The following is a 27,324-nucleotide window of genomic DNA, read 5'->3' as shown; positions in this document are numbered from 1 at the left end:
GTGGTGGGATGCAGGGTGGAGGCCTCTGATCATTTATTCCAGTGACTCGGGGATGACCACACAGTTGGCACAGAGTAGGGTAACGGCTGATGCCTGGTGTGCCACTCCACGGGGCACTGGGCATCCACAAGCATCACTGGAAATGTGATGTGATGGAGAGAATGTCATTTCCAGAGCTCGAGGATCGTGCCACAGGTAGTTGGAGACTCTGGGGTCGAGGTGGCAGGTGAGACGCGCCTGCTTGGGAAATAACACTCACCAAACCGCTGCCTACAGCGGCCGGGTCTGGTGACTTCTTGGCTTTGCGGTGAGTCTGAGACAAACAACCCAGGACAACAGAGGAGGCTCGGCGTGCCACCGGAGTCCTTCACTCTCCCCAGCCAGCTTCCCACAGATGCTGAAGACATTCTAAACACGTATTTAAAGCCCACCACTCTGCAGGGAGCACCAAATCATCAGCCTCTCCGGGGAGCCCACACAAGTCAGTTTCTAAGGTAAGCTCGCAAGAGGGCGCCGGCTTGGCATCCTGTGTACAAAGGCCATCGGAGCACACTCTCGAGCAAACGTTCCTTGACTTGGAGTCTGACTCTGCAAACCCTGCACTGGGATCACTCCTGTCCTCCCAGAGCTGAAAAAATCTCAAGACTAAGGAAACCCGGGGGTTTCATGAGTGCCCCGGCCTCTACCCCCACCATGACCAGCACACAGGGCCAAGGGACTAGCAGGAACTGTGTGCTCAAAAAAATCCACTGAACTGATGGTCCCCTGCCCGCCTCTCCAGGCTGTCGTGAGAGTCAACAAGAATTCAACTATGGAGCAATTACCATGGGCCACCCACAAGGTAGGTAGGATTAGCCCTACGTTTTATAGATGAGGAGACAGGTACACAGAGAAGTTAGGTAACTTGCTCGACAAGACACAGCAAGGGAGTGACTGAGGCAAGAGTGAAGCCCCGCTCACCGGGCTTCCCAAAGCTATGCACTTCTCCCTTGGAGGCGGGACAGCACAGACAGGGTCTCCCCCAGCATGTGCACAAGCCCCTTGCCCACAGGGGACCCACACCACCACTACTATGATTTATCTATTGTTTCCCTTTGGGTTTCTTTCTGGGAAAGTTTGAATGCTTATGTAAGTTGGATGTTAGTTTCCTATTCCTTCTGTAAGAAATGACCACAACTTAGTGGCTTGAAACAACATGAACTTCTATTCTTAGAGTTCTAGAGGTCGGAAGGTCCAAAAGGGTCTTCAAGGGCTAAAATCAAGGTGTCAGCAGCACAGTTTCCTTCCGAGGATCCCAGAGGGGACTCCGTTTCCTTGCCATCTATAGCGCCTAGAGGTCACCTGTATCCTTTGGCTTGTGGCCCCTTCTTTCATCTTCAAAGCACATCACTCCACACTCCGCTTCTGTTGTCACAGCTCCTTCTCTGGTTCTCCTGCCTCCCTCTGATAAGGACTCCTGTGATTATACTGGGCCCACCTGGATGATCTAGAATATTCTCCCCCCCCTTTTTTAAGATTTTATTTAGTTGAGAGGAAGAGAGCGAGTGGGGTGAAGGGCAAAGGGAGAGAATCTCAAGCAGACTTCCGACTGAGCTCGGAGCTCGACATGGGGCTTGATCCCATGACCCTGAGATCATGACCTGAGCTGAAACCAACAGTTGGACGCTCAACTGACTGAGCCGCCCAGGCGCCCCACGTTCTCCCCTTCTTAAGATCCTTAATCCCATCTGCAGAGTCCCTCTCACCATTGAAGGTAACTGTCACAGGTTCTGCGGATTAGGATATGGATATCTTTGGGGGCCATTATTCATCCTATCGTAAGCCACATCCAGAGCAATAATATCTGTAAAGTCACAAGGGTTTGGTGCGTGTGCTGCGTGTGTTCTAACTGCATCAGCTGAGGGCCGCTGGACCCAAAGTACCCCAGACGGAGTGGCTGAAACAGCAAACGCGGACTGTCTCAGCTCCAGAGGCTAGAAGTCTGAGATCAAGGTGCTGGCAGGGTTGTCTCCGTCCGAAGGCTGTGTTCCTGCTTCTCCCCTCATTTCTGATGGTTTGCTGGCAATGCCGATCCTCGGTTTGTAAAAGTATCAGCTCAGTCTCTGCCTTCATCTTCCCACAGTATCCTCCTTGTGTGCGTGTCTAGGTCCAAATTTCTTCTTTTTACGAGGACGCCAGTCACTGGATGTAGGGGCCCACCCTACCGCAGCATGACCTCGTCTCAACCAGTTACATTTGCAACAACCCTATTTCCAAATAAGGCCACATTTAAGGTACTGGGGATTATGACTATAACATATGAATTTGGGGGGACACATAACACTTCGACCCCTAACACCAACACACACTGAAACAATAATAATAACTGAAAAGATAAAAGCATTTGCTCACACCCCCCACACCCCCAAATCTCCTCCTGAATTCACAGCGGTACCTATACGACATTTCGGAAAATGTGAATACTAGTAACAAATGATGCATAGCCAGTCCGATCCCGATGCAAATCAGTTCATCCCCCTTCCCCCCGGAAAATGACGACAGTGACAGAGCCTGCCTGACCCAACGGGCAAGAGGAGTCAAGGTATGTAAAGCACTGGGCAGAGTCTGGTACAGACTCAGGGCCCCAAACACCTTAGCTAGTATTATCACTCTCGTCGTGACACCGGTCTGGGTTCCCAGTGCCAGGGAAAGCTACAGCCCTGGGAGTCGGGGAGGCAGCAGGGAGAGCATGGGGACAGACTGGCCTGGCTCTGAGCATCTCGGGGCCCCAGGGGAGCTGTCCAGCTGGTGTGCGTGGGCTGGGTTCGGGGAGGAGGCCTCCGGCTCTTCCAGCAGCTCGCCAGGTGCGTGGGCGCTGCCTGGGCCACATCGGCCATTCATGCGGTGGGGTCTGGGCCAACAGCCAACCCCTGACGCAGAACACGCACAGAGGGAAGAAAGCAAGGATGTGCAGGACGGCACTAGCCTGGGGAAACCTCCTCGAGTCTAGAAGGTGTCCAAACTGGTGGCTACTCTGTCTCCCCCTGAAACTTCCCAGTGCGCTCATCCCACGTACCCTCCTCCCCCCCCCCCACAGTGCTGACCCACAGCCTTGTGAGAAAGAGCACTGGATGGGAGTCAGGAGAGGAGGGTTCCGGTTCCAGCCTGCCGAGGCTTGTGGGCGACTCGGGCAGTTAAGTAGAGGTAACCGTCCTGTCCCCGTAGGTGTTGTGAAGATCCAAAGACGAGACACACGAGAAAGTGCTGCCAAATGCCAAACACAATTATTCCTACTTAACTTCTCGGAGCCTCAGTCTACTCATCTATGAAATAGGGTCAAGTCCACTTTTCTCCTCCTCATGGGCCGAAGCGAAGTTACACAGGGAAAATACACCTGCAAAACGCTGTAACACAAGCCAGGCACAGAGGGGGACCATCAGAAGCAGTCGCCTCTCCCAGTACCGCTTTACCATTATGAATACTCTAGCTGGCGATGGAATGCTTGAGCTCCGAAGTCAAAATTCCAAATCATTTCTTCCTAGCTAAGTGACCTTGGTCAAGTCACTTAACCCCTCTGGGACCCAATTTTCTCGTCTGTAAAGTGTGGATGAGTAAGAACAGCCAACCCATGGTGGTGTGTGGACTCAATGAGATAACACAGGTGAGCATGGCACTCGGCTCACTGCAGGCGCTCAATGAATGGGGTCACCTTTTTCAAGGTGAAGAGACTCCGTTGCTCCCTTCCTATCTCTCCCGCAGCCCTTTCTGCTTCCAGGAGGCGGCTCAGGGTGATCAACTAGACTATTCCGCCCTGTCAACGGCTGAAAGAACTTCACAGGCTTCAATTAAGGCTCTTGCACATTGTCCCAACATGAGATCGCTCAGGCTCCCCTTGGTGAAGGGGAGTGACGGTAGGGCAGCTGAGCACCTGGAAAGCTGGGGGCTGCCAGGGTGGGGTCAGAGGGGTGGGATTCAGTCAGCTCTGACTCTGGCTTCAGGATGGAGGGGTAGAGCTTCCCCTGGACTTGAGCCTGAGGCATGCTTTCCTACTGTGGAGCTGGAGGTTACCCCGCGCCCCCCCAGACCCCAGTGTGTCAGCCCCTGGCTGCTTGTCACCCCGCCTTTCCTCTGGTCCCCAGGAAAATGCGGGGCTGGAGGAGCCAGGTGCTAGGGCCGGGACAGGGAGTACGGGGCAGCGGGAGGGGCAGGGCTGAGGGGTCTTCTGAGACCCAGAGGAAGAGCTTGGACTCCGTCCCCCAGGCAGCAGGGAGCCCTGAAGATGCTGAGCAGGAGCAACCCTGGGGAAGTAGATTCTAGAAAGATAAATCTGGCCAGTGCATGGGATGGAGCAGTGGTAAAGAGACATCTGTATGTGGGACAGACTGCCAAAGAAATCTGCCTCCCCACAGAGGACGAGGCCAGCCTAAGAGGAGCCTGCCCCCACTGGGGTGTGTGTATGCGTGTGTGTATGTGTGTGTATTTTCCAGCAGGGTCCTGGCTGAGGTCACCCTGTTCCCGCCTGCGGTGGGGGAGGGGTCTCTATCTATCCCTTGGCCTCACCAGAGACCCTCCTGAAGTTTCTTATCCCCTCCCCCGCTCCCAAGCTGTCCAACACTCCCTTCCCCCCACACCCACCGCCAAGGGCCATGACAAAGCAAGAGGCCCTAAAGAAGGTGAAGAAGGAGAAAGAACATACTTCCACCTTCTGACTGATCTTCTTTCTGGCTGAACCACACGCCCAACCTCGGTGTTTGTCAATTCTTTTTATTCTGATCATCCCTCTAAGTGACCCAGAATGGTGGTCCCCAAAGTATCCTCCTGGCCACCATGGGATCAAATTCTGGCCAAAGTTTGGGACGAAGACAACATGTTCTTGGCAGAGATGAGACCAAGGCAGACCTTTGGTGGTCCCAGACCCAGGCCACTGTTCTAGGCAGTGAGATTCCAGAGTTAGTCCCCAACACGCTCCCTTGACACAGTACTCTCTTGGAGATACGCCAAGTGGGATGCTTCTCATTGACAACCCAATGTCCTTTCCCTTCCTCCATCCCCTTCCCCCATTTTGTTGGAATACAACAAAATGGTACTTTCAGACCCACCCTCATCTTTCCCCACACCCATAAAGTCTTGTTCAAAAGAGAAAAACAAAAGAATAGGCTAAAGAGGAAGGCTGGGGTCGCTGGGCAGAGTCCAGCCCTTTGCCAAGGCCTTGCCCTGGTCAATATGGAACCCTGGCTTCCCAAGAGCTTGCCTCTCCTGTGCTTGGGAGTGCTCTTGGTCACCACCAACATTGGGTGGGCCATCCTAAAACTCAGGAAGGATGCTAAAAGCTTCTTTAAAGGTACTGGAAGCCCCAGCAAGACCCTGGGCTGTCAAGTGGAGCCAGCAAAAGCCAGGCAGGCCCAAAGAGTCCTGGCCAGGCGCACTCTACACCCGGTGACTTGGGAGGTCACCTACCCACACCCTCAACTTCCTCCTCCATTAGAAACTTCACAGCCTAAGCAAGAGAAACATGTGAAACTCTTCTGACCGTTCCAGTGGAAGAAGTGCTAAGTTGCACCATCTCCAACACTGCTGCTATCTGCTTCCCTCCAATGGTTTTATCTCTGGCTTCTTGACCTTTGTGGGCCCTCTGTCTCCCAGGAACACAAGCCTATTCATGACCTCTGCTCCACTGACCTCTCCCCTCACATGTCCTGCTACCTCTGCACATCCCCACACACTGCACGGCCTGCCTGCAATCATCCCTGGACGTTAGAGGCCAGTCCCCATTCATGCTGTTCTGTGCCTTTGCATAGAATGCTGCACCCACGTGTGATCTCTTGCTGTCAACATCTCTGAGGCCTTTGTACAGGTTTATCCCTCATTTACTCCCTCCTCTACATTGCTTCTGTAGTTTGGTCATATTTCTAGAACTGTACTTACCACTATATTATGATTATTTGTTTATATACCTGCCTCCTTTCAAAAGTTGTACAATTCTTGTAAACAACATCTGTGCCTTGATATGCTCACTTTCCACCATAGCATCTGACTCATAGCTGGGCACACAACTAGACTACATTTCCCAGCCTCCCTTGCTGGGAGATATAGTCATGTGACTGAATTCTGACCAATGGAATAGAAGCAGGGATGATGTACGCCTCCTCCAGACGACCTATAAAATCTCTCTACAATCTTCCACATTCTCTCCTCCCTCTCCTGCTGACTGGATACAGAGATCCATGGTGGGTGGAGTCCCCAGATGGAAAAATCTGGGTCCCTGAATGACAACCTGGAGCACAGCCCTCCAGGAACCAGTTTGGGTCTATGATGTGAGCAGGAAAAAAATCTCTTATTATAATGAGTCATTGAGAGTTTGTTACACGGTATTAACCTGTCCTGACTAATACAAAGGAGCTCAGTCATAGTCTGGTGAACCAAACTGAAAGAGGGAAGACTTCATATAAAATGCCCCCCCGCCCCGGCCCACCACCAATCCAATCAAGTCAAGCATCACATGCCCTACATGACTGAACTATTCCCGAAGCCAAGCCATCACCCCGTTCCCTCTACCCTACCCACCGAATCACACATACAGCATTTAGAATGCCAAGCACCAAGGAAGGGTGGCCCAACAAGGGTGGGGATTGGGGACTTGACAGCTGACCTGTAAAAGTCACCACAGGTGAATGAGCCCCAACTTGAGACCCTGGTTCCACAAGTTTGTAGAAGGCACACAAGACAAAGCTGACCTGCGGGGAAGGGCCTCCTTCTACCCCCACGGTCGTCTACACCGCTGACACACGACCATTCAAGCTCACAGGAACACTTCCAATGACAGGAACACCCCCCACCTCTGAGGCAGCCTTCACCACCCCTGGCAGCTTCTGGGAAGTGCTGGAACAGCATTCTCCAGACTGAGCCCCAGTTCGCCAAGCCAAATTCCCACGTGGTCACAAAGCCTGAGACCAAATGGGAGAAAGATCACATTTGGACAGAAGGAAGAAAAAGAAAGAGAAGGACTTCCAATGTATCCTTCCAGCACCCTATGCCCTCACTACTCAAGGTGTGATCTGAGACTAATCCTATCATCACCGAGAGCTTGGTGGAAATGCAAAATCCCCAGCCCCAGGCAGACCTACAGAATCAGTCTGCATTTTAACCACATCTAAGTTCTCAGGCACATTAGAACTGGAAAGCCTGGCTGTCCTTTGCTCTAAGGATCCCAGCTAATCTTTAGCAGTGTTCCTGGAGCAAGTCCTGCCTATCCGCAAAGAGGGACACACAGGAGGAGGACAAACAGCAGCTAAACTGTAGAACTTGCCTTTAAAGGGGGGGTGCAGGTGTGGCAACCCATTCCCTACACTCAGCACCGGCTGGCCATGCATTCCCATATTTATTCAACAACCATTTCCTGAGCACCTGCTATGTGTCAGGCACTGTTCTGGGTCCTGGGAAAACAAGCTAAGGAGCAGGCAAGGTGGGTCCTGGGAAAACACAGCACACACTGTATTGTAGTGTGAGATAGTAAACGAGTAGACAATGAGTCAAACAGGGTAATGACAGATTGTGGTGTCTTGAAGACAATAAAACGTGACAATGTGACAGGGCTGGCTCTCTGAGGAAGTGGTGAAGGAAGGCCGTTCTAGATGTCATGTGAGTTGAGGCCGGAGCGCCCAGGAGTCAGCTGCTTGCAAATCTGGGGGAAGAGTCTCTGGGCAGAGGGAACAGCAATGGCAAAGGCCCGGAGGCAGCACTGTGGTTGGTAGCCCAGGAGCAAGCGGTTGAGCAGTGCGTTAGAGCCAGCAAAGGAGGATGCAGGGGATAAGTCTGGAAGCACAGATGGGGGCAGGGGCCCACCCCCCCAGGGCCTGGGGCAGGGTAAGAATTTGGGTGTTCATTCCCAAAAGAAAGGGGGACTTCCAGAAGGTTCTAAACAGGGGCGTGATGTGATCTGATTTATGATTTTAAAGGATCACTCTGCTTAGTGGGAAGACAGGAGCAAGAGTAGGGAGACGCTGAGGAGGCCAGCTCAGTTGCCCAGGTGTCCTGCGCAGAGGTGACAGGACTGGACCAGCGTGGGGACACAACAGACAGAGAGGAAGGGGGGCAGAGCCCAGCTGCATTTTGAGGGAGGTCATACGGGACGTACTGACTTGCTGTTAGGTTGGAAATGGGCCATGACTGGCCAGGTTTGGGGTGATCCCAGCTGGGTTTGAATCCCTTTGGCACTTCGGGCACTCCGAATAGCTGGGCCAGGCAGTCCGAGTACCCTGACCTGGCCTCAGGGGCTGACGCTGCATCCTCTGTCCTGACAGCTTCCTCCCCGGTCACCGGGGTTGCCCACTCAGCCCACAGGAGTCTTTTCTTGGCACTTCTCCTTAGGTCAAGGGCTTCCTAGTGTCCCTTCACATTTGCGGAAGGGAAGGACAAGGTGGAGTGCAGATGGAAAAAGAAAAACCCCCAAAGCAAAAATGACAACTCAGGCAGAGCTGCCAGGGGGGGCCTGGTAAAGCAGCCCACGCAGCGAGGCAAGCCGCCCGGACCGGCCTTGGGCTTCCCCAGCTCCGCGGCCGGATCCGTGTAACCAGGCTTCCCTGGGGGGAGAGGGAAACGCAAGAGGAAAACGTCCCCGCAGAGCGCGGGGTCCCCCAGCGGTCGGCTGCTCGTCCAGGTGATGCCTTCCTCCCGCACACCTCATACACGTGGCCGCTGCCCACCCAGCGCAGGTGCAGAAGGAGGGCAAGGGCCAGGAGAGAAGGGGCCGGCGGCTGGAGCACTGCCGGGCGCCTGTGCGCGGGCCCACCTCCCTCTCGGGCTCCCCCTCCAAGAAGCAGGACTCTCCCTGACCTTCACCCATGCCCGAGGCAGCCCTGCCTCCACGCCTTCGTTCCTGCTGAGCTCCCCCTGCCTGCACCCCCTTCTCAGTCTACCTAAAGCCAGCCTTTCTGCTGGACCCACCTCAGTAGACAGAACCCAGACAGGAGGAAGGGAATCTAGCATTCACCAGCACCTCCTCTCTCTGCACCACCGTCTGTGTCTCTTTTAGAAAGTATCTGAGGTCAATTATACCTCAATGTAAAAAAAGTTTCGGGCAAATGCAGTAACACTTGAGTGTGTGTTAAATCTGGGAGGTAGGTCCACTGAGAGGTTATATTATTTTCTGTAGGATTAAACCATGTCATAACGAAAAATAAACAACGGGACAGAAAAGCTGAATGGCTGCAATGCAGAGAAGCAGCTGGAAGGGCCAGGCGGGAGCCCGGAGTCCATGGTAAGAGCGCCATGGATGCAGATGAGGAATCAGGAGGGCTTGGCTGGGGGGCTGAGAGACAGTGCAGGGGGGAAGGTGGGGCAGAGAAAGAGAGGAGGAAGAAGGAAGGAGAGGGGTGTGGGGGGGAGAATGCGGGGAGGGGTCTAGATAGGCACTGGGGTTCACATGTGCGGAGGGGCTAGCATACGTGTGGCTTGTAAGTGGAGATGCTTCACAGGGCAGCCAGTGGGCCAGCTCATGGACAGCCCCACCCTGAACCCAGTGACTTGCCCATGACAGGTGCTTACCCCTCACCCACCCCTAGGTGATGACAGAGACTTGGACCAGAGGGCAGCCCCGAAGAGGTCCAAGGGAGAGCAGAGCCCTGCCCCAAGCCGAGGCCAATGCTCTACCTTACCCAGATCGCTGACAGCTGGTGAGGTATTTTGGGGACCAGCCTGACCCTACAAGGGTGGCTCCCTATCCTGCCCAGCTATTTCTAGCGGGGATAGCATTGGGGCAGGTGCGGCCTTAGAGGAACAGCTAGCATGGGGTGGGGAGGGATTCGGTGATGGAACAGACCGATGAGACCCGGGGGACCCTCTGTCTAGCCAGAGAAGGGGAAGAGCCAGCCTGAGGCTCCTGCCTGCCATGTCCCCAGCCCTACCCACAGGAACCCCGGACTCTACTCTCTAGGGCAGCCGGGGTGAGGGCTGAGAGTACTGCCAGCCCCCTGCAGCCATGGGACCTGGGCACAGCCGGCCCAGGGAAGGGAGACTGCAGTCATGTCTCTTCTGGGAGGGAGAAGAGCCAAAGGCTGGCCATCAGGGGTGCCCTTTGGAGGTAGGGCAGCCTCCCACCAGGCGCCCAGACTGTCACCTGATACCAAAAGGAATGCCTTTGAAAAGGTTAATTATGGGGCCGATGCCTGATGCCACATACTCCTTCAAGAAGGAGAGCAGCCTCCCTCCCCCCCCAGACTTTTACCTTCAAGGTTGCAGACTTGTCACGCCCCTGGCTCATTGCAGACCAGAGTCAGGTCCCGCCCTGCCCTTCTCCCAGAATCCTGCCCACGATGTGACAGCAACATGGAGGGGGAGATAGGAACAAGAGAGACCCCGGTTGACAAAGATCTACCAGAGCGAGAGAAAATGCCTCCAGAAAAGAGTCCTGGGAAAGGCTACAGGGATGAACAGAGCCATGCCAAGAGACAGGCTCAGACTCAGAGACCCTTGGAGAGATAGAGAGAGATAAATAGAGAAACTGGGAAGAGAGAGAGATGGAGAGAGAATACCACAGCAAGAATCCAAGACTCAAGAGCAGAGAAGAAAATGAGCATATGCACAGAAACTGACACTTTTTCTCTCTCTGCTCAGCCCAAAGCCTTCCTCCCCAGCCTGGGCAGAGGGTCAGGGCAGCACCCCTCCAGCAGGCAGCCCAGCCCCACCTGCTCTGTAGCTGAAGCCTTCCTGGCAAGGGTGGGCAAGGAGCCGCCTCTCTCCAAGGCGCCATGCCTCCTTGGTGGGCTCTGCAGTGCCCTGGCCCACGTGGGGCCACATCCTAGTGACAAGCGGCAATGGACAGAAGGGGTTCAGCATGTGGACTCCAGAGCCGGACTGCCCAGTCCGAGTCCTGCCTCCCCCACCTGCAGAGAGGGTGGTTCTGCAGCTCTGCCCTCCCCCCTTGGTCCTCGACTACGTAACCAAGAAAGCCAGGCGTTCCAAACTAGCCCAAAGTGTCCCAACTGCACAAAAAATACACACGCTGATGGACAGACTCTCAGTTTCGAGTCCCCCTACGTGTGGTAGATCTCTCGGCCTTGTCTGCCCGGTCTCGGTCCCTGCCCCACTGCACCGTAGCATGGACGGAGGAGCAGGCATGGCCCAGCACCCCAAGGGGCACACATAGAGGGTTTCCCTCCACCTTCCCACCAGGGGCTCCTCCTCACAAGTTCCAAGAAGAAGAGTGGAGCCCATCTCCTTGAGGAGCCAGACGGGCTGGCCTTCACCACAGATGCCCTCCAGAGACCAGCCAGCACTGTTCCAGTGGGAAGAATGGTCGCTTGTCACATGCCAGAACCAGGCTTCTCAACTCCAGCCCATACAGCAGCCTCCTGCTTCCTGTTTGGTTTGTTGTTCTTGTTTTTTTTTTTTTTTCCCTTACGGGGTATATCTGAATGTGGTCTATTTAGCCCTAGGGACACCCCTGGGCGCGCCCATTCCTAGCCTCCGCCCCAGCCCGCTGCCAGCACGGAGTTCAGACTCTGGCGTGGCTGAACTGGCCACTGTGTTCTACTGGGCACCAGATAAATGCTCCCTCATTAGCAGATGGAGCCCAACCCTGGCTGGCACTTGGGGCCATCGACTGGCCAGTCTGGCAGCATTCATTTACCACAGCTTCGGGGTGCCCAAGACCCTTTCATGGCTGGGAAAATGTTCCCCCTAGTCCAGGTTGGACAGACATGGTGTCCACAGAGCCCCCGCCCTCCTCCGGGGGGACCAGACGCAACATCAAGAATGACCACCATCCTGACAGTTCTCCGTAGCTGCTCAAGGCTCAGTGGGGAAGGCCTTCCGGGCCTTATCTCCTGGAAATCTCACAGCTCTGAGGCTGCTTCTGTACTGAGAGCCATTCCATAGCTGAGAAGGCTGAGTCTCGGAGGCCAGGTAACTGTTCGGGGTCACCTGGCTGGTAAGAGGTGGGGCCCATGCACACACCTTCGTAAGTCTATCTGATAAAAAACCTGAGCTTTCCTTCACCGCGGGAAACTGCCCCACTTGGAGAGCCGGGAATTTGGCATCAAGAATCCCACAACCTCTTTTGGAGAGATCAATGTCACCCAGCCGTGGAGGTTTCTGAGGAATCTGAAACCCTTTTCCCTTAGCCCCAGCTAAATCGCGGATATACAGGAAACAGTCTCAATCCTCCAACAACTCTTACAATGGCCTGGTCTGAGGGGACGTCCTTGAGATGCCGGAATCACAGCCCCTAAAATCACATGAGGACCAGCCAGGTGGCAGGGAGCTGATGCGGGGGGTCCCTGCAGCTGGCACCTCTGGGTCACCCAGCTAGTGGCAGTTCACCTGCTGGGGTGGGGGGTGGAGAACAAACGGTCTTCCCTCAAGCCCATAACTCAGGCTCCCGCCGCTCAGCCTGGCTGTCCCACATGCCTACCTAGTTCCACGTGAGTCAAAACCAAAACCACCCGTTGCCATGGGGTGAGGGGGTGTAAATATGCCAAGACCTCCAGGCCCGGATCCGGGAGCTGCCTTGACAGGCATGCAGGCCTGATGGCAGGGGTCTACACTTTGGGTTGCTCACTCACGCTGTGCCTTCTGCCCGGCCCTGACTCTTCCACCAGCTGGTGGCTCCCGCCAAGCCCAAGGCCGTGGACCTGGCTTTTCTGCCCAGGACGACTCTGACTTTTCCCTGCGGGGTCCCCAGTACCAAGCTCAGTGCCAGGCATGGAGCTGGCACTCCTCCAAAGTTGCCCTGATTGCCTTGAAATTCTCTCCCGGGGGAAGGGAGTGACTTGGTCCTAGCTGAAGGCTTCAGAGAGCACATACACACACATACACACTCACACCACACTCACCTGGCCACCACCAAAGATCTTCCTCCCCTTCATTTTCCAGTTTGGAAGGGGACACTGTCCCCCACCCACCTTCCAGCCAACTTTCCTGATGCTTATCCAAAGGGGGGTATCTGGGGGCCCGGTGGGGGCAGAGCTGAGTTTTCCAGGTCAGACCTTTGGGCCTGAGGCCAGAGGAGGAAGGAGGTGACAGGCAGCAGCTGCACTCCAGGGCCTCCCCCACCCAAACACACCCTGACATGACACCTGATGCTGGGAAAACAGGGCACACAGCTCCAAGCAGTCATGCAGGTGGTGTGGCCTGACTCAGACGCTGCCCTGGCAGAGCTGGGGTTTATTATCCGAGAGAAGTGGGTGGAGGTGGGCAGGACATGGGGGCTGAGCTCCAGGAAGCAGCCGATTCTGTGAAGGACCTGCTGTCTGACCTTTCGGGAGCTCGAGAGAAGTCTTCTGCTCTCTGTGGGGGCGTCTTCTCCTGGGGAGGGTGAATGACTCCTCTCCCACCAGGAGATTTCTCGGTGATGCAACAAGGCATTTCTGCCCTCCTCGGCCAAAAACCAGAAGAGGCCTTCTGGATGGGAGGCCAGAATTCCAGACTCGTATGAACCAGAGGCTAGGGTGCCTGAGTTCTAGTCCTGCTGTCACTTAATGGCCTTGTAATTTGGACAAGTCACTTCCCCTGCTGAGGCCTCACTTCCTCATCTGTCAAATAAAGGAAAAGGACTATAGCAGAGGGTAGCCAAGAGTTTTCACTCATGTGCCTTTGCCAAATGACAGACAGTCTCTCCCTGAAGGTACTCGGTTTTGTTTTTTTAGCAGGATTCTGGGATGATCAATGAGTGATGTGGGCCTGGGTGTAGGATGGGAACATGCCACGATCAATTAATGATGTCTGCTGTGGGCACAAGGCTGGAAAGCGGCAGCATGAGCACCAGATAGGTATCATTCTGGTCGGTGATCTCTAAGGGCTTTCTGGTTATAAAACTCACAATTCCACTCTTGATTCCCCAGCAGACATGGCTAACACTGGCTGGCAAGCATGTACCTCTCGTATTGTGGTATTTGCACCCAGCTGATTTCTCTCCTTGAAAGAGACGTTTTCTTCAGCCCTACAGGACCGTTACTGGGGGAGCAGGCAGCCTCCTGAATGTTCTCCATCCATCCATACTCGCAAGACTTCACCCCAAAAGTCACAGACAAGGAAACAATGCCAAGATTTAATACCCAGAGGACATTCCAGCTTTTCTTACAATTCTCCTCATGTCTACAAAGGAGCTTCCCCACTGTGTGAAAATCCCACCCTGGCACAGGGAGAGGACGAACAGTCAGCAACAGGCAGAAATGGCTCCTGGCTTCGTGGCACAGTCACAAGTGAGGGCCTCATCCAAGAGGGCCAGTGTCCATGAGATCCCCGGGGGCCGTGTGCCTGGGTCACCTATAGACCACGTGCTAAGAACACCCCTTACAAATGCATGCGGGTAGAGAAAAGGTGTTCACAGACGGACTACTCATCTGCACAGGGAAAGATCAGTTTTCCAGGCGCACCTGCAGCAGGGGAGTATCCCCAAGTCTGGGCTGCCTCAGAGTCAGAGAAGCTCCTTTCCTCTCTTTGTATCTTTAGGCTTTGCCTGGCTGGAAAGTTCTCCTGATGGCAGGCTCCACCAGAGCCCAAGCTCCCTCCTCTCACTTCCCTTTATACACACATGTGTGAGGCTGTCCCCCTCTGTACTCTGCCCCAAGTCCACCAGCTCTCCCCATCCACCTCTCTCCATCTATTCGGGACCTGCAAGGCCCCTGTGTACAGGGTTATTCCTAAAACCACAGGGGTGGGGAAACTGCACAAGAAGGGGTTACTAGTGGGGCACTAAGGAACCCCAGGATTCCATCCTGAGGTGGCCTCGAAGTAACATTTCACGAGGTCCTCCCCTCCCAACCTTCCCAGGAGAACAGATACCCTCAGCACCCCCACCCCCCCTAAACCCCACCAACAGCAGGGCCTGGCAGAGGAGAAATCGGGAGAGAGAGGAAGCTGGAGTTCACCCTCCGGCCACAGGGGCTAGATGAAAGGCAGTAGTTAAAGTGGGAGCCAGCTCCCGGGTGGGGGGGGGTGGTGGTGGGTAGGAGGGAAGCCAGCTATGGAATTCCCAAGAGCTACTGGAATCCCCACAGGGCTCCCCTGGAATCCCCCTGTGTTCCACCAAGAATCTGAAAGATGCCTCCTTCCAAGAGCAAGGGAAAACAGCAGCCAATAATTACTTGTTTTCCTAACAGTGCTGCTGGGAGGACGGTGCGTTGGTAAGGTTGGCAATCACTCTTTGGAGGTGGAGAGCTTTATCTAGGAAACCCTTGACACTGCCACCTGCCTCTCCTGCCTGGAGTCAGGCTGAGCTATGGGATAAAGGTGAAGCCCATATCAGCGGGGCACAGCAAGAAACCTCCACCCGCAGACGGAGTGGGCATCTCCAGCTACTTCCTCTCACGGTGATGTTCCTGCGGGCCTATCTGCTAAGCTGTCAGCTTCCCTGTCCAGAGTCTCCAGGCTGGTCACGACTCCGTGGGCTTTCTTTACATGACTAATTTCATTCTTAGCATTAGCCCACGAGGCAGGTATTTTCGCTACCCCCATTATACGGATGAGAAAACCAAGGACAGAGAGGTTAAAGAACTCCCCAAAGGTGATATACAGTTAGTAAGGGCCAGAGCTGGTCTTGCCACTCATCCTGGCCGTGGAGTCCCTGCCCGTAGCCCCTGCACCCACGACCATGCAGCTCTTCGTGTGTTTTGTCGTGACACAAGGCCCACCACCCAAGTGCTTCTTGCCCCAATGAACACGTGTTCATGTGTTTAGAGCAATATTTGAATACAAGATTCCAGTTTGACAAGATAATTTGGACAGGTCCCTGGGGTTGGTTGAAATGGGTTCTAACCAGTTACATTCCATAGGAATGATTTAGAGTGATGGCTGAGGAAGTATGAGGTAATGTGATTTTAACAATTATTTGTCATTTTCTTTCTTTTGTTAGATATGCTCTTCGTGTCCATTTTTTTTTTAACCAGTGTGTTTTCTGTCCCAGTATACTATAATGAGCAGGAGAGACATATTAAATGCAGACCTCCTACTTTTCCCACCCCCTCCCACAGGTATCTTTTTAAATTAAATATTAACATTGTAAATAATACATGAATACATTCTTTTTTAAAAAAGTAAAACATTACAAATAAGGCTACGTTTCCCCTTTACCCAAGATCCTCTTCTCACTGATGTCCCCCACCCTCTTCCAGAGATAACTTTATTAGCAACTGGAAGCGCATCCTCCTGGATCTTTAAAAAATATTTAATGCGGGGCGCCTGTGTGGCTCATTCGTTAAGCGTCTGCCTTTGGCTCAGGGCGTGATCCTGGCGTCTGGTATCCAGCCCCACATCAGGCTCCTGCACTGGGAGCCTGCTTCTTCTTCTCCCACTCCCCCTGCTTGTGTTCCCTCTCTCACTGGCTGTCTCTCTCTCTCTGTCAAATAAATAAATAAAATCTTTTAAAAGAATATTTAATGCTTCTGCTGTATATGTACTTGCAACAAATATGTCTTGCTGGTTTTCTTGCATAAATACTATATGGTCTGAAATCTGCAGTGGTCATTCATTAACCTTTCTTGGAGATCCATCCATGGACTTGAGATCAATCTCATTTGTTTTGACTGTTGTCCAAAGTGCAATGAGAATACCACCATTTACTTAGCGACCCTCTGTCACGGTGTTTCCCACTGTTGCCATGGCAAACAACATGAGGTTCTCCATGCCTTTCTGGGACTGGGGACTAAATCATTACCTCAGTCAAGGCCAATGTTGTCCTCTGTCCAGGGTGTGTGAACAATCACAATGATCCACAGCTCACCACGCTGAGGGAGCCTGCCCTGCCATGCCAGGCTCTGGAACTCTCTACAGTCCTTGGAACGCAACTGTTCTTAGAACTTGGCAAGTTCCCTCCCCAGGCTTTGGGCACCACCCCCCTTGCCTTTACTCTGGGGTCAACGACTTCAAACAACACAGAGCTTCCCTTAATGATTAAAAGACAGAGCCTGCAGGAAAGACACTTCTCCCCTCCCCTTTTCTGCTCTCAGGTTGGTCCCTGGCGCACATCAGGACCCCCTAGTTTGACCTCAGCTGAGGTGTGCTCTGAACATCAAACCAAATGAAAGCAAAGCTATGAACCACGCTAAATGAAGCTGAACGAAACAAAAGCTAAACCAAATTCTAAATCTAATAAGTAGAAAGATGAACACAGATGTTGACCTACAAAGTGAGGGGCCCGGAATAGAATTCTCCTCCTAAAAACACAGTGATCCCATAATGTACTAGAAATGACTTCAGAACACGCCCCCCCCCCCCCCCCCCCCCGTCCCAAGACCAGTCACGAATGATTCGGGGATTACAGGCTTGTTCATCCATGTTAGGCCGGCTATTTGAGAGCTAGAAAGTGAGTGTGACCCTGGGTGGGGTAGGTGGGTGGAAAGTCTGGAGAGATGAATAAGGAAGAGAGATTAAAGCTCTCCAAAACAAGTGAAATCCTTTAGAGCCCATGAGCAGTCCTGAACAACCTCCTTAACTCCATCTTGCAAGCAGCGTGGGGGATGCCGAAGGGCCTCTCCTGGCTCTCATCAAATATTGACCCTCTGCACTCCCTGGTCGGAGTTCAGACCAAAGGGCCAGCAGCAGCACGGAGCCAGTGTTTGCAGAGCAATTACCGCAGCCCACCGCCTTGTAGGTCGGATTGTGACATGAGGTTCGGTGGAGCCGGGGCTTCAGAGAGCCTTCCGGTCCTGCCCCAGGGCGGGGGGGCTCCCTAACAGTGAAGGAGTTGTGCAAGGACATTTACAGAGGCTGGAAAGGTGGGCCAGTGCCAGTGAGAAGGCAACATAAGAGCATCTGTGGCCCTTTACCGTCCTCCTTCTCCCCTTAACTGCACCCCCAAGTAATCCAAGCCCTTTACGGCCACACGGGCCTCCCCATCAGGCCTTGTCTCAGACAGCCCCTCTGGGACACGTCCCTTTCCTGGTCAGATAGGCGGAGTGGTGGATTATTTTTAGAAGAAATCAATTTCCACTTGGTGACCAAGAGCCTCTCTTCTCCCTGTTCCCAACTTAACATCCGAAATGCCCTTAGAAGCCCTCTCTAGCAACTGACCTGGTTTCCAGAAGTGTTTGGAATAGCTGTTGAATTGAATTGCTCTATTGATCGGGCAGATCATGGTGGAACATAGTCTCCTTCCTCCTGCGGGGGCCCTAAAGATTTTAGAGGGCAATGGGGGAGGGCCTGGGAGGGTGGCAGGGCCCTCTGGGGCGGGCATAATGCCAGATCGAGCCTGATACGTGTCCCAGACGGCCTAAAGCAGCACAGTCATGATGCAGACGTTCTGTTTCTGCTCAGGGTGCAGCCACCAGACACCGCAGACACGGAGCCCCCACCGTGGAGCAAGTATGGCCATGAGAGTCAATTAATTTCATTCTTAAAATTAATTTAACTTCATTTAGTAAATTAATTAGTAAATTAATTTTTAATTAATTTAAATGTAATGTAAAAAGCCGCATGTGGCTAGTGGCGAGCACAGGTGTGAAGCCTCCTTCCCATGCTTCCCAGTGGGTAGAAAGAGGGGCCATGTTCATGTTCAGTGCACAACCCCTCACGTGTGGAGGACGCTGGGGCCAAAGGCTGAAGATACAGGGAGAGAAGAAGGTCTGGAGCAGAGTAGACGGTCTTATCTTGGTGCCCTTGGAAGGATTTCGGGGGGGGGGTATGAATGACCAAAACAGTTATTAAAATTATATATGTACATTCATGCCTTTGTCTGGGGAGAGAGTCTTTTGCTTTCATTAGAAGCACAAAAGAATCCCTGATCTCAAGAAAATGAGAGAAAATAACTCCTTGATCTGTCAGATACCGCTGACTTCTTCAGGGAAGCCTGCTTTGATTCCAGAGTATAAGGTTTCTCTGCAGTATCTCTCTGGTACTTTTCTCTGTAGCACTTGAAATAGTATAAAATTATATATACATAATTTTTTAAAGATTTTATATATTTGTCAGAAAGAGAGGGAGGGAGGGAGGGAGGCAGGGAGGGAAGGAGGGCACACGCAGGGGGAGGGGCAGAGGGAGAGGGAGAAACAGGCTCCCCCCTGTGCAAGGACCTGATTCGGAGCTCAATCCCAGGATCCTGAGATCCTGACTTGAGCCGAAGGCAGACGCCTGACTGAGCCACCTAGGCGTCCCATATATATATAATTTTTTAAACTAAAACCCATCTTATTTCACTAAAGGATAAGTCCCATTAAATTAAGCAGTAACCAGATCTGCTTCTGCTCATCAATAAATCCCCACAGACTGACATGCTGCCTGGTACGTGGAGGATAAGCACTTGGACTGGATAGACTGAGGGGTGGGTACGTGGGTCGATGGATGGACGGACAGACGATGACCGATGGAGAGAAGGAGGAAGGCATGCAAGCATAAATGAATAAACAAATTAACAAACAAATTAGGGACATCCTTTACCCCAATAACTGTAATTCTCAAAAAACAACCAAAGACCCCCAAACTGGCGTGGGGGTGTGGGGCTGTATCACTCCAGGCTGCTGCCCCAATCAGAACCGTACAGGCATCTTTTCTGTTCCCCCCTCCCAAGAGGAATGCTCTTCCTTCCTCTCCAGCCATAGCATGTTGCTTGTCCCTCAATCTAGTGTCTATTTCATCTCCAGTGGACTTCATTGCTTCAAAGTCTACTTCCCCCACCAGACTTCTAGAAGGAAGGGACCTTGTCCTTCTCAACTTAGCATTCCTCAGGCTGGAGAAGCGTAAATGTGTTGGAGGCCAGTCCACTCTTACCCTGAGCCAGCATGGCCTGTTCATCTTTATATGTCCACCCGCACACTCACAGCCAGGGTAAGGCTGCCAGATTCAGCAAGTGAAAGTACAGGACACACCATAAAATATGAATTTCAGATAAACAATGAGTCACATTTTTAGCATAAGTATATCCCATGCAATATTTGGGACACATTAATAGTAAAAAATAATACTAATCATTATTATTTATCTGAAATTCAAAATTAATTGGACATCTCCTATTTTATCTGGTGGCCCTACTCCAGGGCCTCAAAGGGAGCAGGTGGCCAGTAAGTAAGGAGTGTGGGTGGCACAGGGGAAAGGTGGGGATAGGGAGATAAATGACCAGCTCTGTCAAGTCCTAAGGCTTCAGATAAGCGTAGAGCGTGCAGTTACCAGCTTATCTGAGGATTCTCTTCCCCAACGCCATGAATAAGCTCCCCCATGCTTCACCAGAGGACTCATTCATGCCACGGGTCACATCAAAGAGACACTATCTCTCCTCCAAGCACCAGTCCTTCCGCTCCTGCCTCCCCCCCACTTGCCACCCCCTTAGGGCCGGTTGCCTTGGTGTGTGCATGAGATGGTCCGTTCCCAAGGATCTCGCATAGATTTGCTCATGTAAACCTCACAACAACCCTCCTGGGTGGGTACCATTCAGATCTTCATTCCACAGATGGGAAAACAGAACCTAAGAAGTTAAGGCCCGTTTCCAGAGTTACGCAGTGGGACAGAGCCAGTAACCGGTCCTACCAATGCGTCCCCAGTGCCTAAGCTCTAAGCCACTCTCTCACCCCGCCATTCAGAAAGGCCAGTTGCGAGGGCCCCAGGGACCAGAGGCAGTTAGCAATGCCACTCATTCTTCCTCTGTAGGAGCCGCCATATTAAAATCAGTGACGCCGGTAAATAAGAAAGGCTTTCCAAAGTGAATGCCACTGAAAGTCATCATGTCACGAGTTCTGTAAAATGGGTTCACAAAGATGCTATGCTTGGCCCAAAGGTTAAATTCCGAAGAACCATCCCAACCCCTTTCCAGACTGCATCTACAGGGTGGCGATGACCCATGCGGACAGGCCTGGCCATGCTCACGGTGAGAGCCAGCACATCGCACAAGATGCTCCATGCCGTGTGTCCCAACACACAGGAAATAAGCCCTCCAGGCAAGGAAGAAGTGGGGGGAGCAGCATTCCTTTCTTGTGAGGTTCTGTAACCAGGGAGGGGGTGAGGGAACAGAACAGAAGCGGGGGAAGAAAAGCTCTGATTTGAGAGTTTCCGCTGGCTCGCAGACCCTCTCTGGCTCATCAATGAGTCCTTTCAGGGTTCCCTCTCCCCAACTAACTTATCATTTCCTGTCCAGCACACTACACCCATTGATGGGGTATCAGCAAATCCCACCAGTTTATACCAGAAAGGACCCAAGGAGACTGGACAGGAATGGGGGAGGTGAGGAGAAGAAGAGGCAGGAAGGTAAGGAATGGCTTTCCACCCCATATTGTTGGATTAAGACAGGATTTACTGGAATACAGGAAGCTGGCTCATCTTTGGCTCATCTCATAAGTAGAGTGATAAGGACAATGGGATAAAGTCAGGTACTTAGGGGCAACCATGCGGGCCTGGCCTCTCCAAGATGACTCACCACCAAAAGCCTGCAAATGAAGGAGTGGACCTTGGTTGTGAGGGCCAGGAGTGTGTGTCTCTTCTTTGTGTTTTTACTGGTCAACACCAGGAAAATCTAAGGAAACTAAGGAAAAATCTAGAACCTCTCAGTTTTCCCTTTCTGGTATTGGAAGGGTTTCTGTCCAACTCACGGTGATTCCGCCTCATCTGGTACCTGACTCTGATACGGAGGCCTAGGCCCCATGCTGATCATGTCTGTGACCCTCTACCCTGGGCCACACTGATTGGTCCAGAGAGAGCACCTGACCCAAATCAGGCCAATCCAAGTCTTCCCTGGGATTTTTCATATTGAAACTAGGACAGTCAATCTCTCCGGTGTGGGGAACCAATAGATATGAAATTCAGGAGCTGTTGACAGCCAAGCTCCTCAGAAATCTGAGGACATTGCCCAGGGAGAAGCAGAGAGCAGAAACACACACAGAGCAGCTGTATTTTCGGGTGCTCCTGGAGCCCACTGTCTCACTCTCTTCTTCACCTGATCTGGCCAATTGCATGACCATCGCTGGTATCTCCTTCCAACCAAGTCTCCTATTTGTCTGAGCCAGTAGGACTGGAAAACTATCCCTTGTAACCCAAAGAGGTCTAACCAAGTTAGCTGGCGTCAAGGGACGTGTCTGCAGGAGGAGCTGTGTGAACATGCCTGTGTATATTAGAGAGTTGCACACACCCCACGCGTGCAGACACAGGGCGGCGAGAGCCTGACTCGGCCAGACAGACACAGTGGTATGCCCAGTTTGTGTCTGTAGTTCAAGAAACTGCTTATTTTCTGTTTCTGTCTCTCCCGTGTGTTTGCTTTTCTTTGCTTGCAATGACGTGGTGGCTTGTGTCTCACCCTGGATGTTTACAGATACATGTCTGCTCATGCACACAGCACCCACGGCCATCTTCCCACCTCTCCACCCCGGTTTCCTACCCCAGGCAAAGGAGGGCGACAAAGCTTGACTGTTAAGACCATGGGAGGAAGCCACCAAAGCCCGGCTTCTGCTTGCAATATTCAAGACTGAGCCAAGCCCAGCCAGACAAGTGAGGGTTCCTCGTTGGTCCCTCTGCTCTGACCAAGACACTGATTCTGAGAGCTCTGACAGGGGATCTCCAGATGAGTGAGGACATGAGAGAGGCCAGCCCACCAGAGACTCGGGCCGCCGCAGGTGAAACTGGGTACCATCTGAACTCAGACCAACTCACCTGCAGGTCAAAGAACTTGCTGTACCTCCGGTAGATGGTCTGGGACGTGGAGTCGGACCAGGTCACGTTGATGATGTACACCTGTGGGAAAAGGTAAGCGCAAATGAGTAGGTGACGAAGGCCGAGCTTCAAGCTGCGCCATTTACCATAACTGGGGGTGCCCCGTGGCCAGGACCATTCCTACCTCCGTCCTCAGGACCCAGCACAGTGTCAAGTACCACACAGATGCTACACGCATTTATTTAAATACACATACACACACACGTGTACAAGCACACACGGGTACAAACATCTAGAAGGATATTCAATAAATTGCTAAAGATGATTATTTTAGATTAGGATTACAAGTGGTTTTCATTTCCTTCTTTTCATTTATTTGTATTTTATACAATGAACATACATTGGGGTTGTTAAAATTTTCCACTGGTTCTCAAACTTGTAAGTGACTGAGATTCTGTAAAAGGTCTTCCCAAATTGCAGATGCTGGGCCCCACTCCTGAAATTCTCCACAAGTAGATCTGGGGTTTCAGGGCTCAAACATCTACATTTTATTTTATTTTGGTTTTTAAGGGTTTTTAAAAAAGATTTTATTTATTTATTTGAGAGAGAGAGAGCACAAGCAGGGGAGAGGGGAAGAGGGATAAGCAGACTCCCCACCGAGCAGGGAGCTTGACATGGGGCTCGATCCCAGGATCCTGGGATCATGACCTGAGCCGAAGGCAGATGTTTAACTGACTGGGCCACTCAGGCACCCCTTAAAGCCTTTATTTTCATACAGCCATTTTAGGTTCATAGCAAGACTGAGCAGAAAGTACAGAGAGTTCCCGTCCGCCCCCTCCCCGCCCTCTCCCACCACTTGAGTGGTACAACTGCTGAAATCGGGCAACTCTCCTTTTTAACAAACCACTTCTGCTGCAGCTCGTCCTCGGAGCCCACTCTGAAAAGCACTTCAGGCGGCCATAGGCATTTCAGAGATGTGCGATTCATCCCAGTATCCCCACGTCTTAGCTCAGGGCCGGGCCCAGAGCCAAGCGGGCGTTCAGAAAACATTTTGCTGCACTGAACAACCAAACGGAGCCTCTGGATGAAAGGCAGATTTGCAGGACAGATGTCCGTCCATGTAAGAGTTGTAAACTTATCTGGAATGAAGGCATTTCCAGAACCCCATTCCCAATGTCACCCCACTTTCCGGGGCTCAGGCTCTCCGTGGCTGCTGCCTCAAGCCAGTCTGGAAGATTCCCTGGCCCAGGAGGTGGGCAGGCCTGCTGGCTGGAGAAGGAGAAAGTCCCCAGCCACACAATCCGGCCTACTCCCCCCACCATTTCTGTCCCTTTCACCAGAACACACACCAAAGGCACACCCGCCTGAGGGAGGGCTCAGTGAGAGGGAGGGGTCCCCTCCACCTCCTCAGGGCTATTCTGCTGAACTTCCCCTGGGTGCCTGCTGTGATTCTCTGGGGTTAAGGGACAGCACTGAGACACAGTGAGACCCCTGCCTTGCTTCCTCCCTCCTGAGAGACCGAGCGGCTGCATCCACAGCTGTGGCTCCCTTGCCAGGGCGCCCATGAGAATCCCCGGCAGGCTTCATAAAAACTCAGATTCCAGGCGTCTGCCTAGTGACTCGGATTCAGTAGGTCTGGGGGACTCCAGCTGTGAGAAGAAAATGGCCAGCGAAGCCAAGGGACTCAGCCACTGTGAGAAGGAAGGATCGCGAGCAAAGAGGAGGAACATTTAGATCCCTGGGCCTCGCGGTAGCTGAACTCACCAGACGCCCGGAGCAGGGCTGTCTTAGTCTGTTCGAGCTGCTGTAACAAAATACCACTGACTTGGGGCTTAAACAACAGACAGTTACTTCTCACTTTACGGAGGCCGGAAGTCCAAGATCAAGGTTTCCAGCGAGACCCACTTCCCGACTGGCAGGCGGTCGCCCTGTCGCTGTATCCTGATGTGGTGAAGAGAGGGGGCTCTAGTCTCCTCCTCGGCTTCTAAGCGCACTCATCCCACACTGGGGCTCCATCCTCGTGGCCTCGTCTAACCCTAATCACCTCCCAAAGGCCCTGCCTCAGATATCACGCTGGGGATTCGGGCTCCGACCTCCGAATGTGGGGGGACACACACGTTCAGTCCACAGCAAGGGTTCTGCACACAGAGCTATGGGGCTTTACGTCTGGCTACTCAGTTAACCTCCACGCAAACGAGTCCTCCACCCCTTCTCCCCCACCCGAGCGCCTCACCGAGTCACCTGGCTCAGGGCAGTGCTCGCTGTGAACTGAAGTCGAGGAGAGGGCCGTAAAGCAAAGCGAACAGCGAGAGCTGCACCCTGACCTGGGGTATTGATGACATGTTTTATGTGACCTTGATAAGAAAGAACCTAAAGTGAAAGGCCATCCCTATCCTCACAAACCCCAGATAAACCAGTGACTATGATTATAATAGAGAGGGGTGTGCTTTGCTTTAGAGCATACGTAAACATATATCTCATACAATCAACGGCAGAAGCCGTTTAGGGCAGCACAGCGTGAAGCTCTCACAGGCATTAGCTCCTTCAATCTGTGACAGAGCTACCGTTGTCTCCGTTCTGTACAGGAAAGCCGAGGTGCGGAGAAGCTAGATCCCTTGTCTAAGGTCACACGGCTAGTAAAATACAGAGCAAAGGACTTGAACCCAGGTCTAGCCAAGTCCAATCACCATGCTCTTAACCACACTGGACTATCTTCCTATATGTAGATGTAAGAGTGTGGATCTTTAAATCAAACTACTTAATCAGGACTGAAAGCCATCTTTCTTAATAAATCTCTGGGTGGCCTGAAATGTCTGTGTACCTCTTGCATAGGGGATGGACATAGAGGAACATGGGGGAGTCATGTCAATTCGGAGCGCGGAAGAGGCAGAACTTGGGGCCCAGACAGCAGTCCGTGGTTAGGAATGCTACAAAACCAGAGAGATGCAGAGGAAACCCTCACACACAGCTGGCTTCATGGACTGTGGCCGGACGCTCTGGGGTTTTCACCGGGGTTATAACCCATCCCATCCCCCCTGCTGCCTCCCGGCTCCTTGACCCCCAAATCCTGCCAGCTACATCTCCCCTCCCACCTGTATCTCCCCTTCCTGCAGGTCCCGGGCAGGGAGCAGATGCTGTCCATGGCCAGGCGCTGCCTTTCTGACCTCCGCCTGGGCAGACGTACTATAAAGGGGCCCCAAGCGGTAGCGCCCTCCCAGCAGAGAGCATGCAGGCCATCAGACAGCAGCCTTTCTCCCCGGCCAACCAAGCGGAGCCCGGAGGAAGGGCTTAACTGGGGCTTAACATGACCCATGCTCCATCCTCTTCAGTAATTAGGGGCTTCCCTTCACCTCCCAGGGAGAATTAATTATAGGCTCACAGCCTCCGGCGGCTGGGAGCCTCCCCATCTGCAGAGGCGGAAACTCAGACCCAGGAGGGTGATTTACCAAGAGGAGGCACACACCCTGGAGTCAGTGACACCTGGGTTTCACTCTTAGGACCGTCTCAATTGGCTGTGAGACCTCGGCCCAGTCTCTCAGACCCTCAGACTCCTCCTCTATTCAATAGGCACAAGCTTGGGGTCCCCACTTTGCTGGTTACCATGGCAGGTGTGCTCACCTCATTAGTGCCAGAGCTGAGACAGGAGCCCAGACCTCCCAATTCCCAGGCTAGGGCTAACCAGCACACAGCCAGAGCACCCCCCGACCCCTGCAAAAGTCCTTTCCCTTCACAGAACCATCTCTGTCTAACGCTTGATCTGAACCCACACCAAAGACAAGCCTCTGGAGAAAAGCCAGAGGGCAGGGCGGCAGAAGTTGCCCTGTGATCCCTGCAGGCCACAGCCATCCGGCTGCAACATGGCCGTGGCTTCCCCTCAAAATACATTTCTTTCCTTTTTGGGCAAAGGCTTGCACCCCGCTTCCCATGCTCTGAGTGAGCATGAGATGACTCAGGTGCAACGGTGTGGAAATGAATTCTCACCCCAGGTTCTCCCAAACCTTTAGGATTTACCAGAGGGCCCCCAGTCTCCCTCCTGGACAAATGGTCTAAATCCTGAATTAAGGAAATGATCAGAGACCTCCCTGGAAACAGAAGCCAAGAGGTCTGAGGACAGTCTCCAGATCTTTTCTTTCATCTGGGCAGCCTCTTTCAAGTGCTGGTCTGCTTTCCTCCAAACCTTGAACATCCTAGATTATCGTTCCAGATGAGCAATGGATATGCCAAATTCCAGCCAACCCATACAACCCCCCACCCACATAAGATTCTCAAGCATCTGGGAGCCGGTCCTGCCAGCATTGGAAACCCTAGTGATAAACCCCCCAAGAAAGAGCAGGTGGAGGGGAAGGGGGCCAGGGCAGAGGTCATCTGAGAAAGCCAGCTCTGTTTACTGGGCCCGCGTCAGGGGCCCAGATAAATTCTCCGCTGGCTGCAGGAGCAGCCGAGATAACATTACCGCACAGCTGGTTCTCAAGAAAGGTTTGCAATTAAACATCCTGCTTCCATACACTTTACTTGGGGTTATGTTTCCCGGGTGGAGTTTCCCTTACTCTGGATTTTAAAAACCCATGGATTCTATTTCCCCCATTTCTGGCCATCTCAGGCAGATGGCAGGCATCTAGGAGGCCTTGCTGTTGACCAGCAACTGTGTCCAGTTTCTGTCGGAGAGGCAGCTCCAGAGTCTCATGTTCACCTGCCCCACTTACCCTCTACTTAGGAGGGTCCCCACCACAGACACAACTGTGGAAACTCTCAGCAGACACCCAGCACAATGCCTTGTCTGACCAG

At 52.8% G+C, this 27,324-nt stretch overlaps 1 protein-coding gene across 3 annotated transcripts in view; it reads right to left on the bottom strand.

Annotated features, from left to right (window-relative positions):
- SH3PXD2A (SH3 and PX domains 2A) overlaps positions 1 to 27,324 on the bottom strand; it is a 226,573-nt gene that overhangs the window by 154,392 nt on the left and 44,857 nt on the right. For all 3 annotated transcript variants that reach the window (XM_087862734.1, XM_045803038.2, XM_045803039.2), the window contains exon 2: positions 22,540 to 22,620. In XM_087862734.1, coding sequence (XP_087718860.1) covers positions 22,540 to 22,620 — 81 coding nt within the window. The remainder of the gene's footprint in view (positions 1 to 22,539; positions 22,621 to 27,324) is intronic.

This window comes from Ursus americanus, chromosome 6, assembly GCF_024610735.1.
Source record: "Ursus americanus isolate L20-20 chromosome 6, mUrsAme1.1.p, whole genome shotgun sequence".
Lineage (NCBI taxonomy): Eukaryota > Metazoa > Chordata > Mammalia > Carnivora > Ursidae > Ursus > Ursus americanus.
Note: the sequence above shows the minus strand (reverse complement) of the source record. Positions and strands in the feature narration are given on the sequence as shown.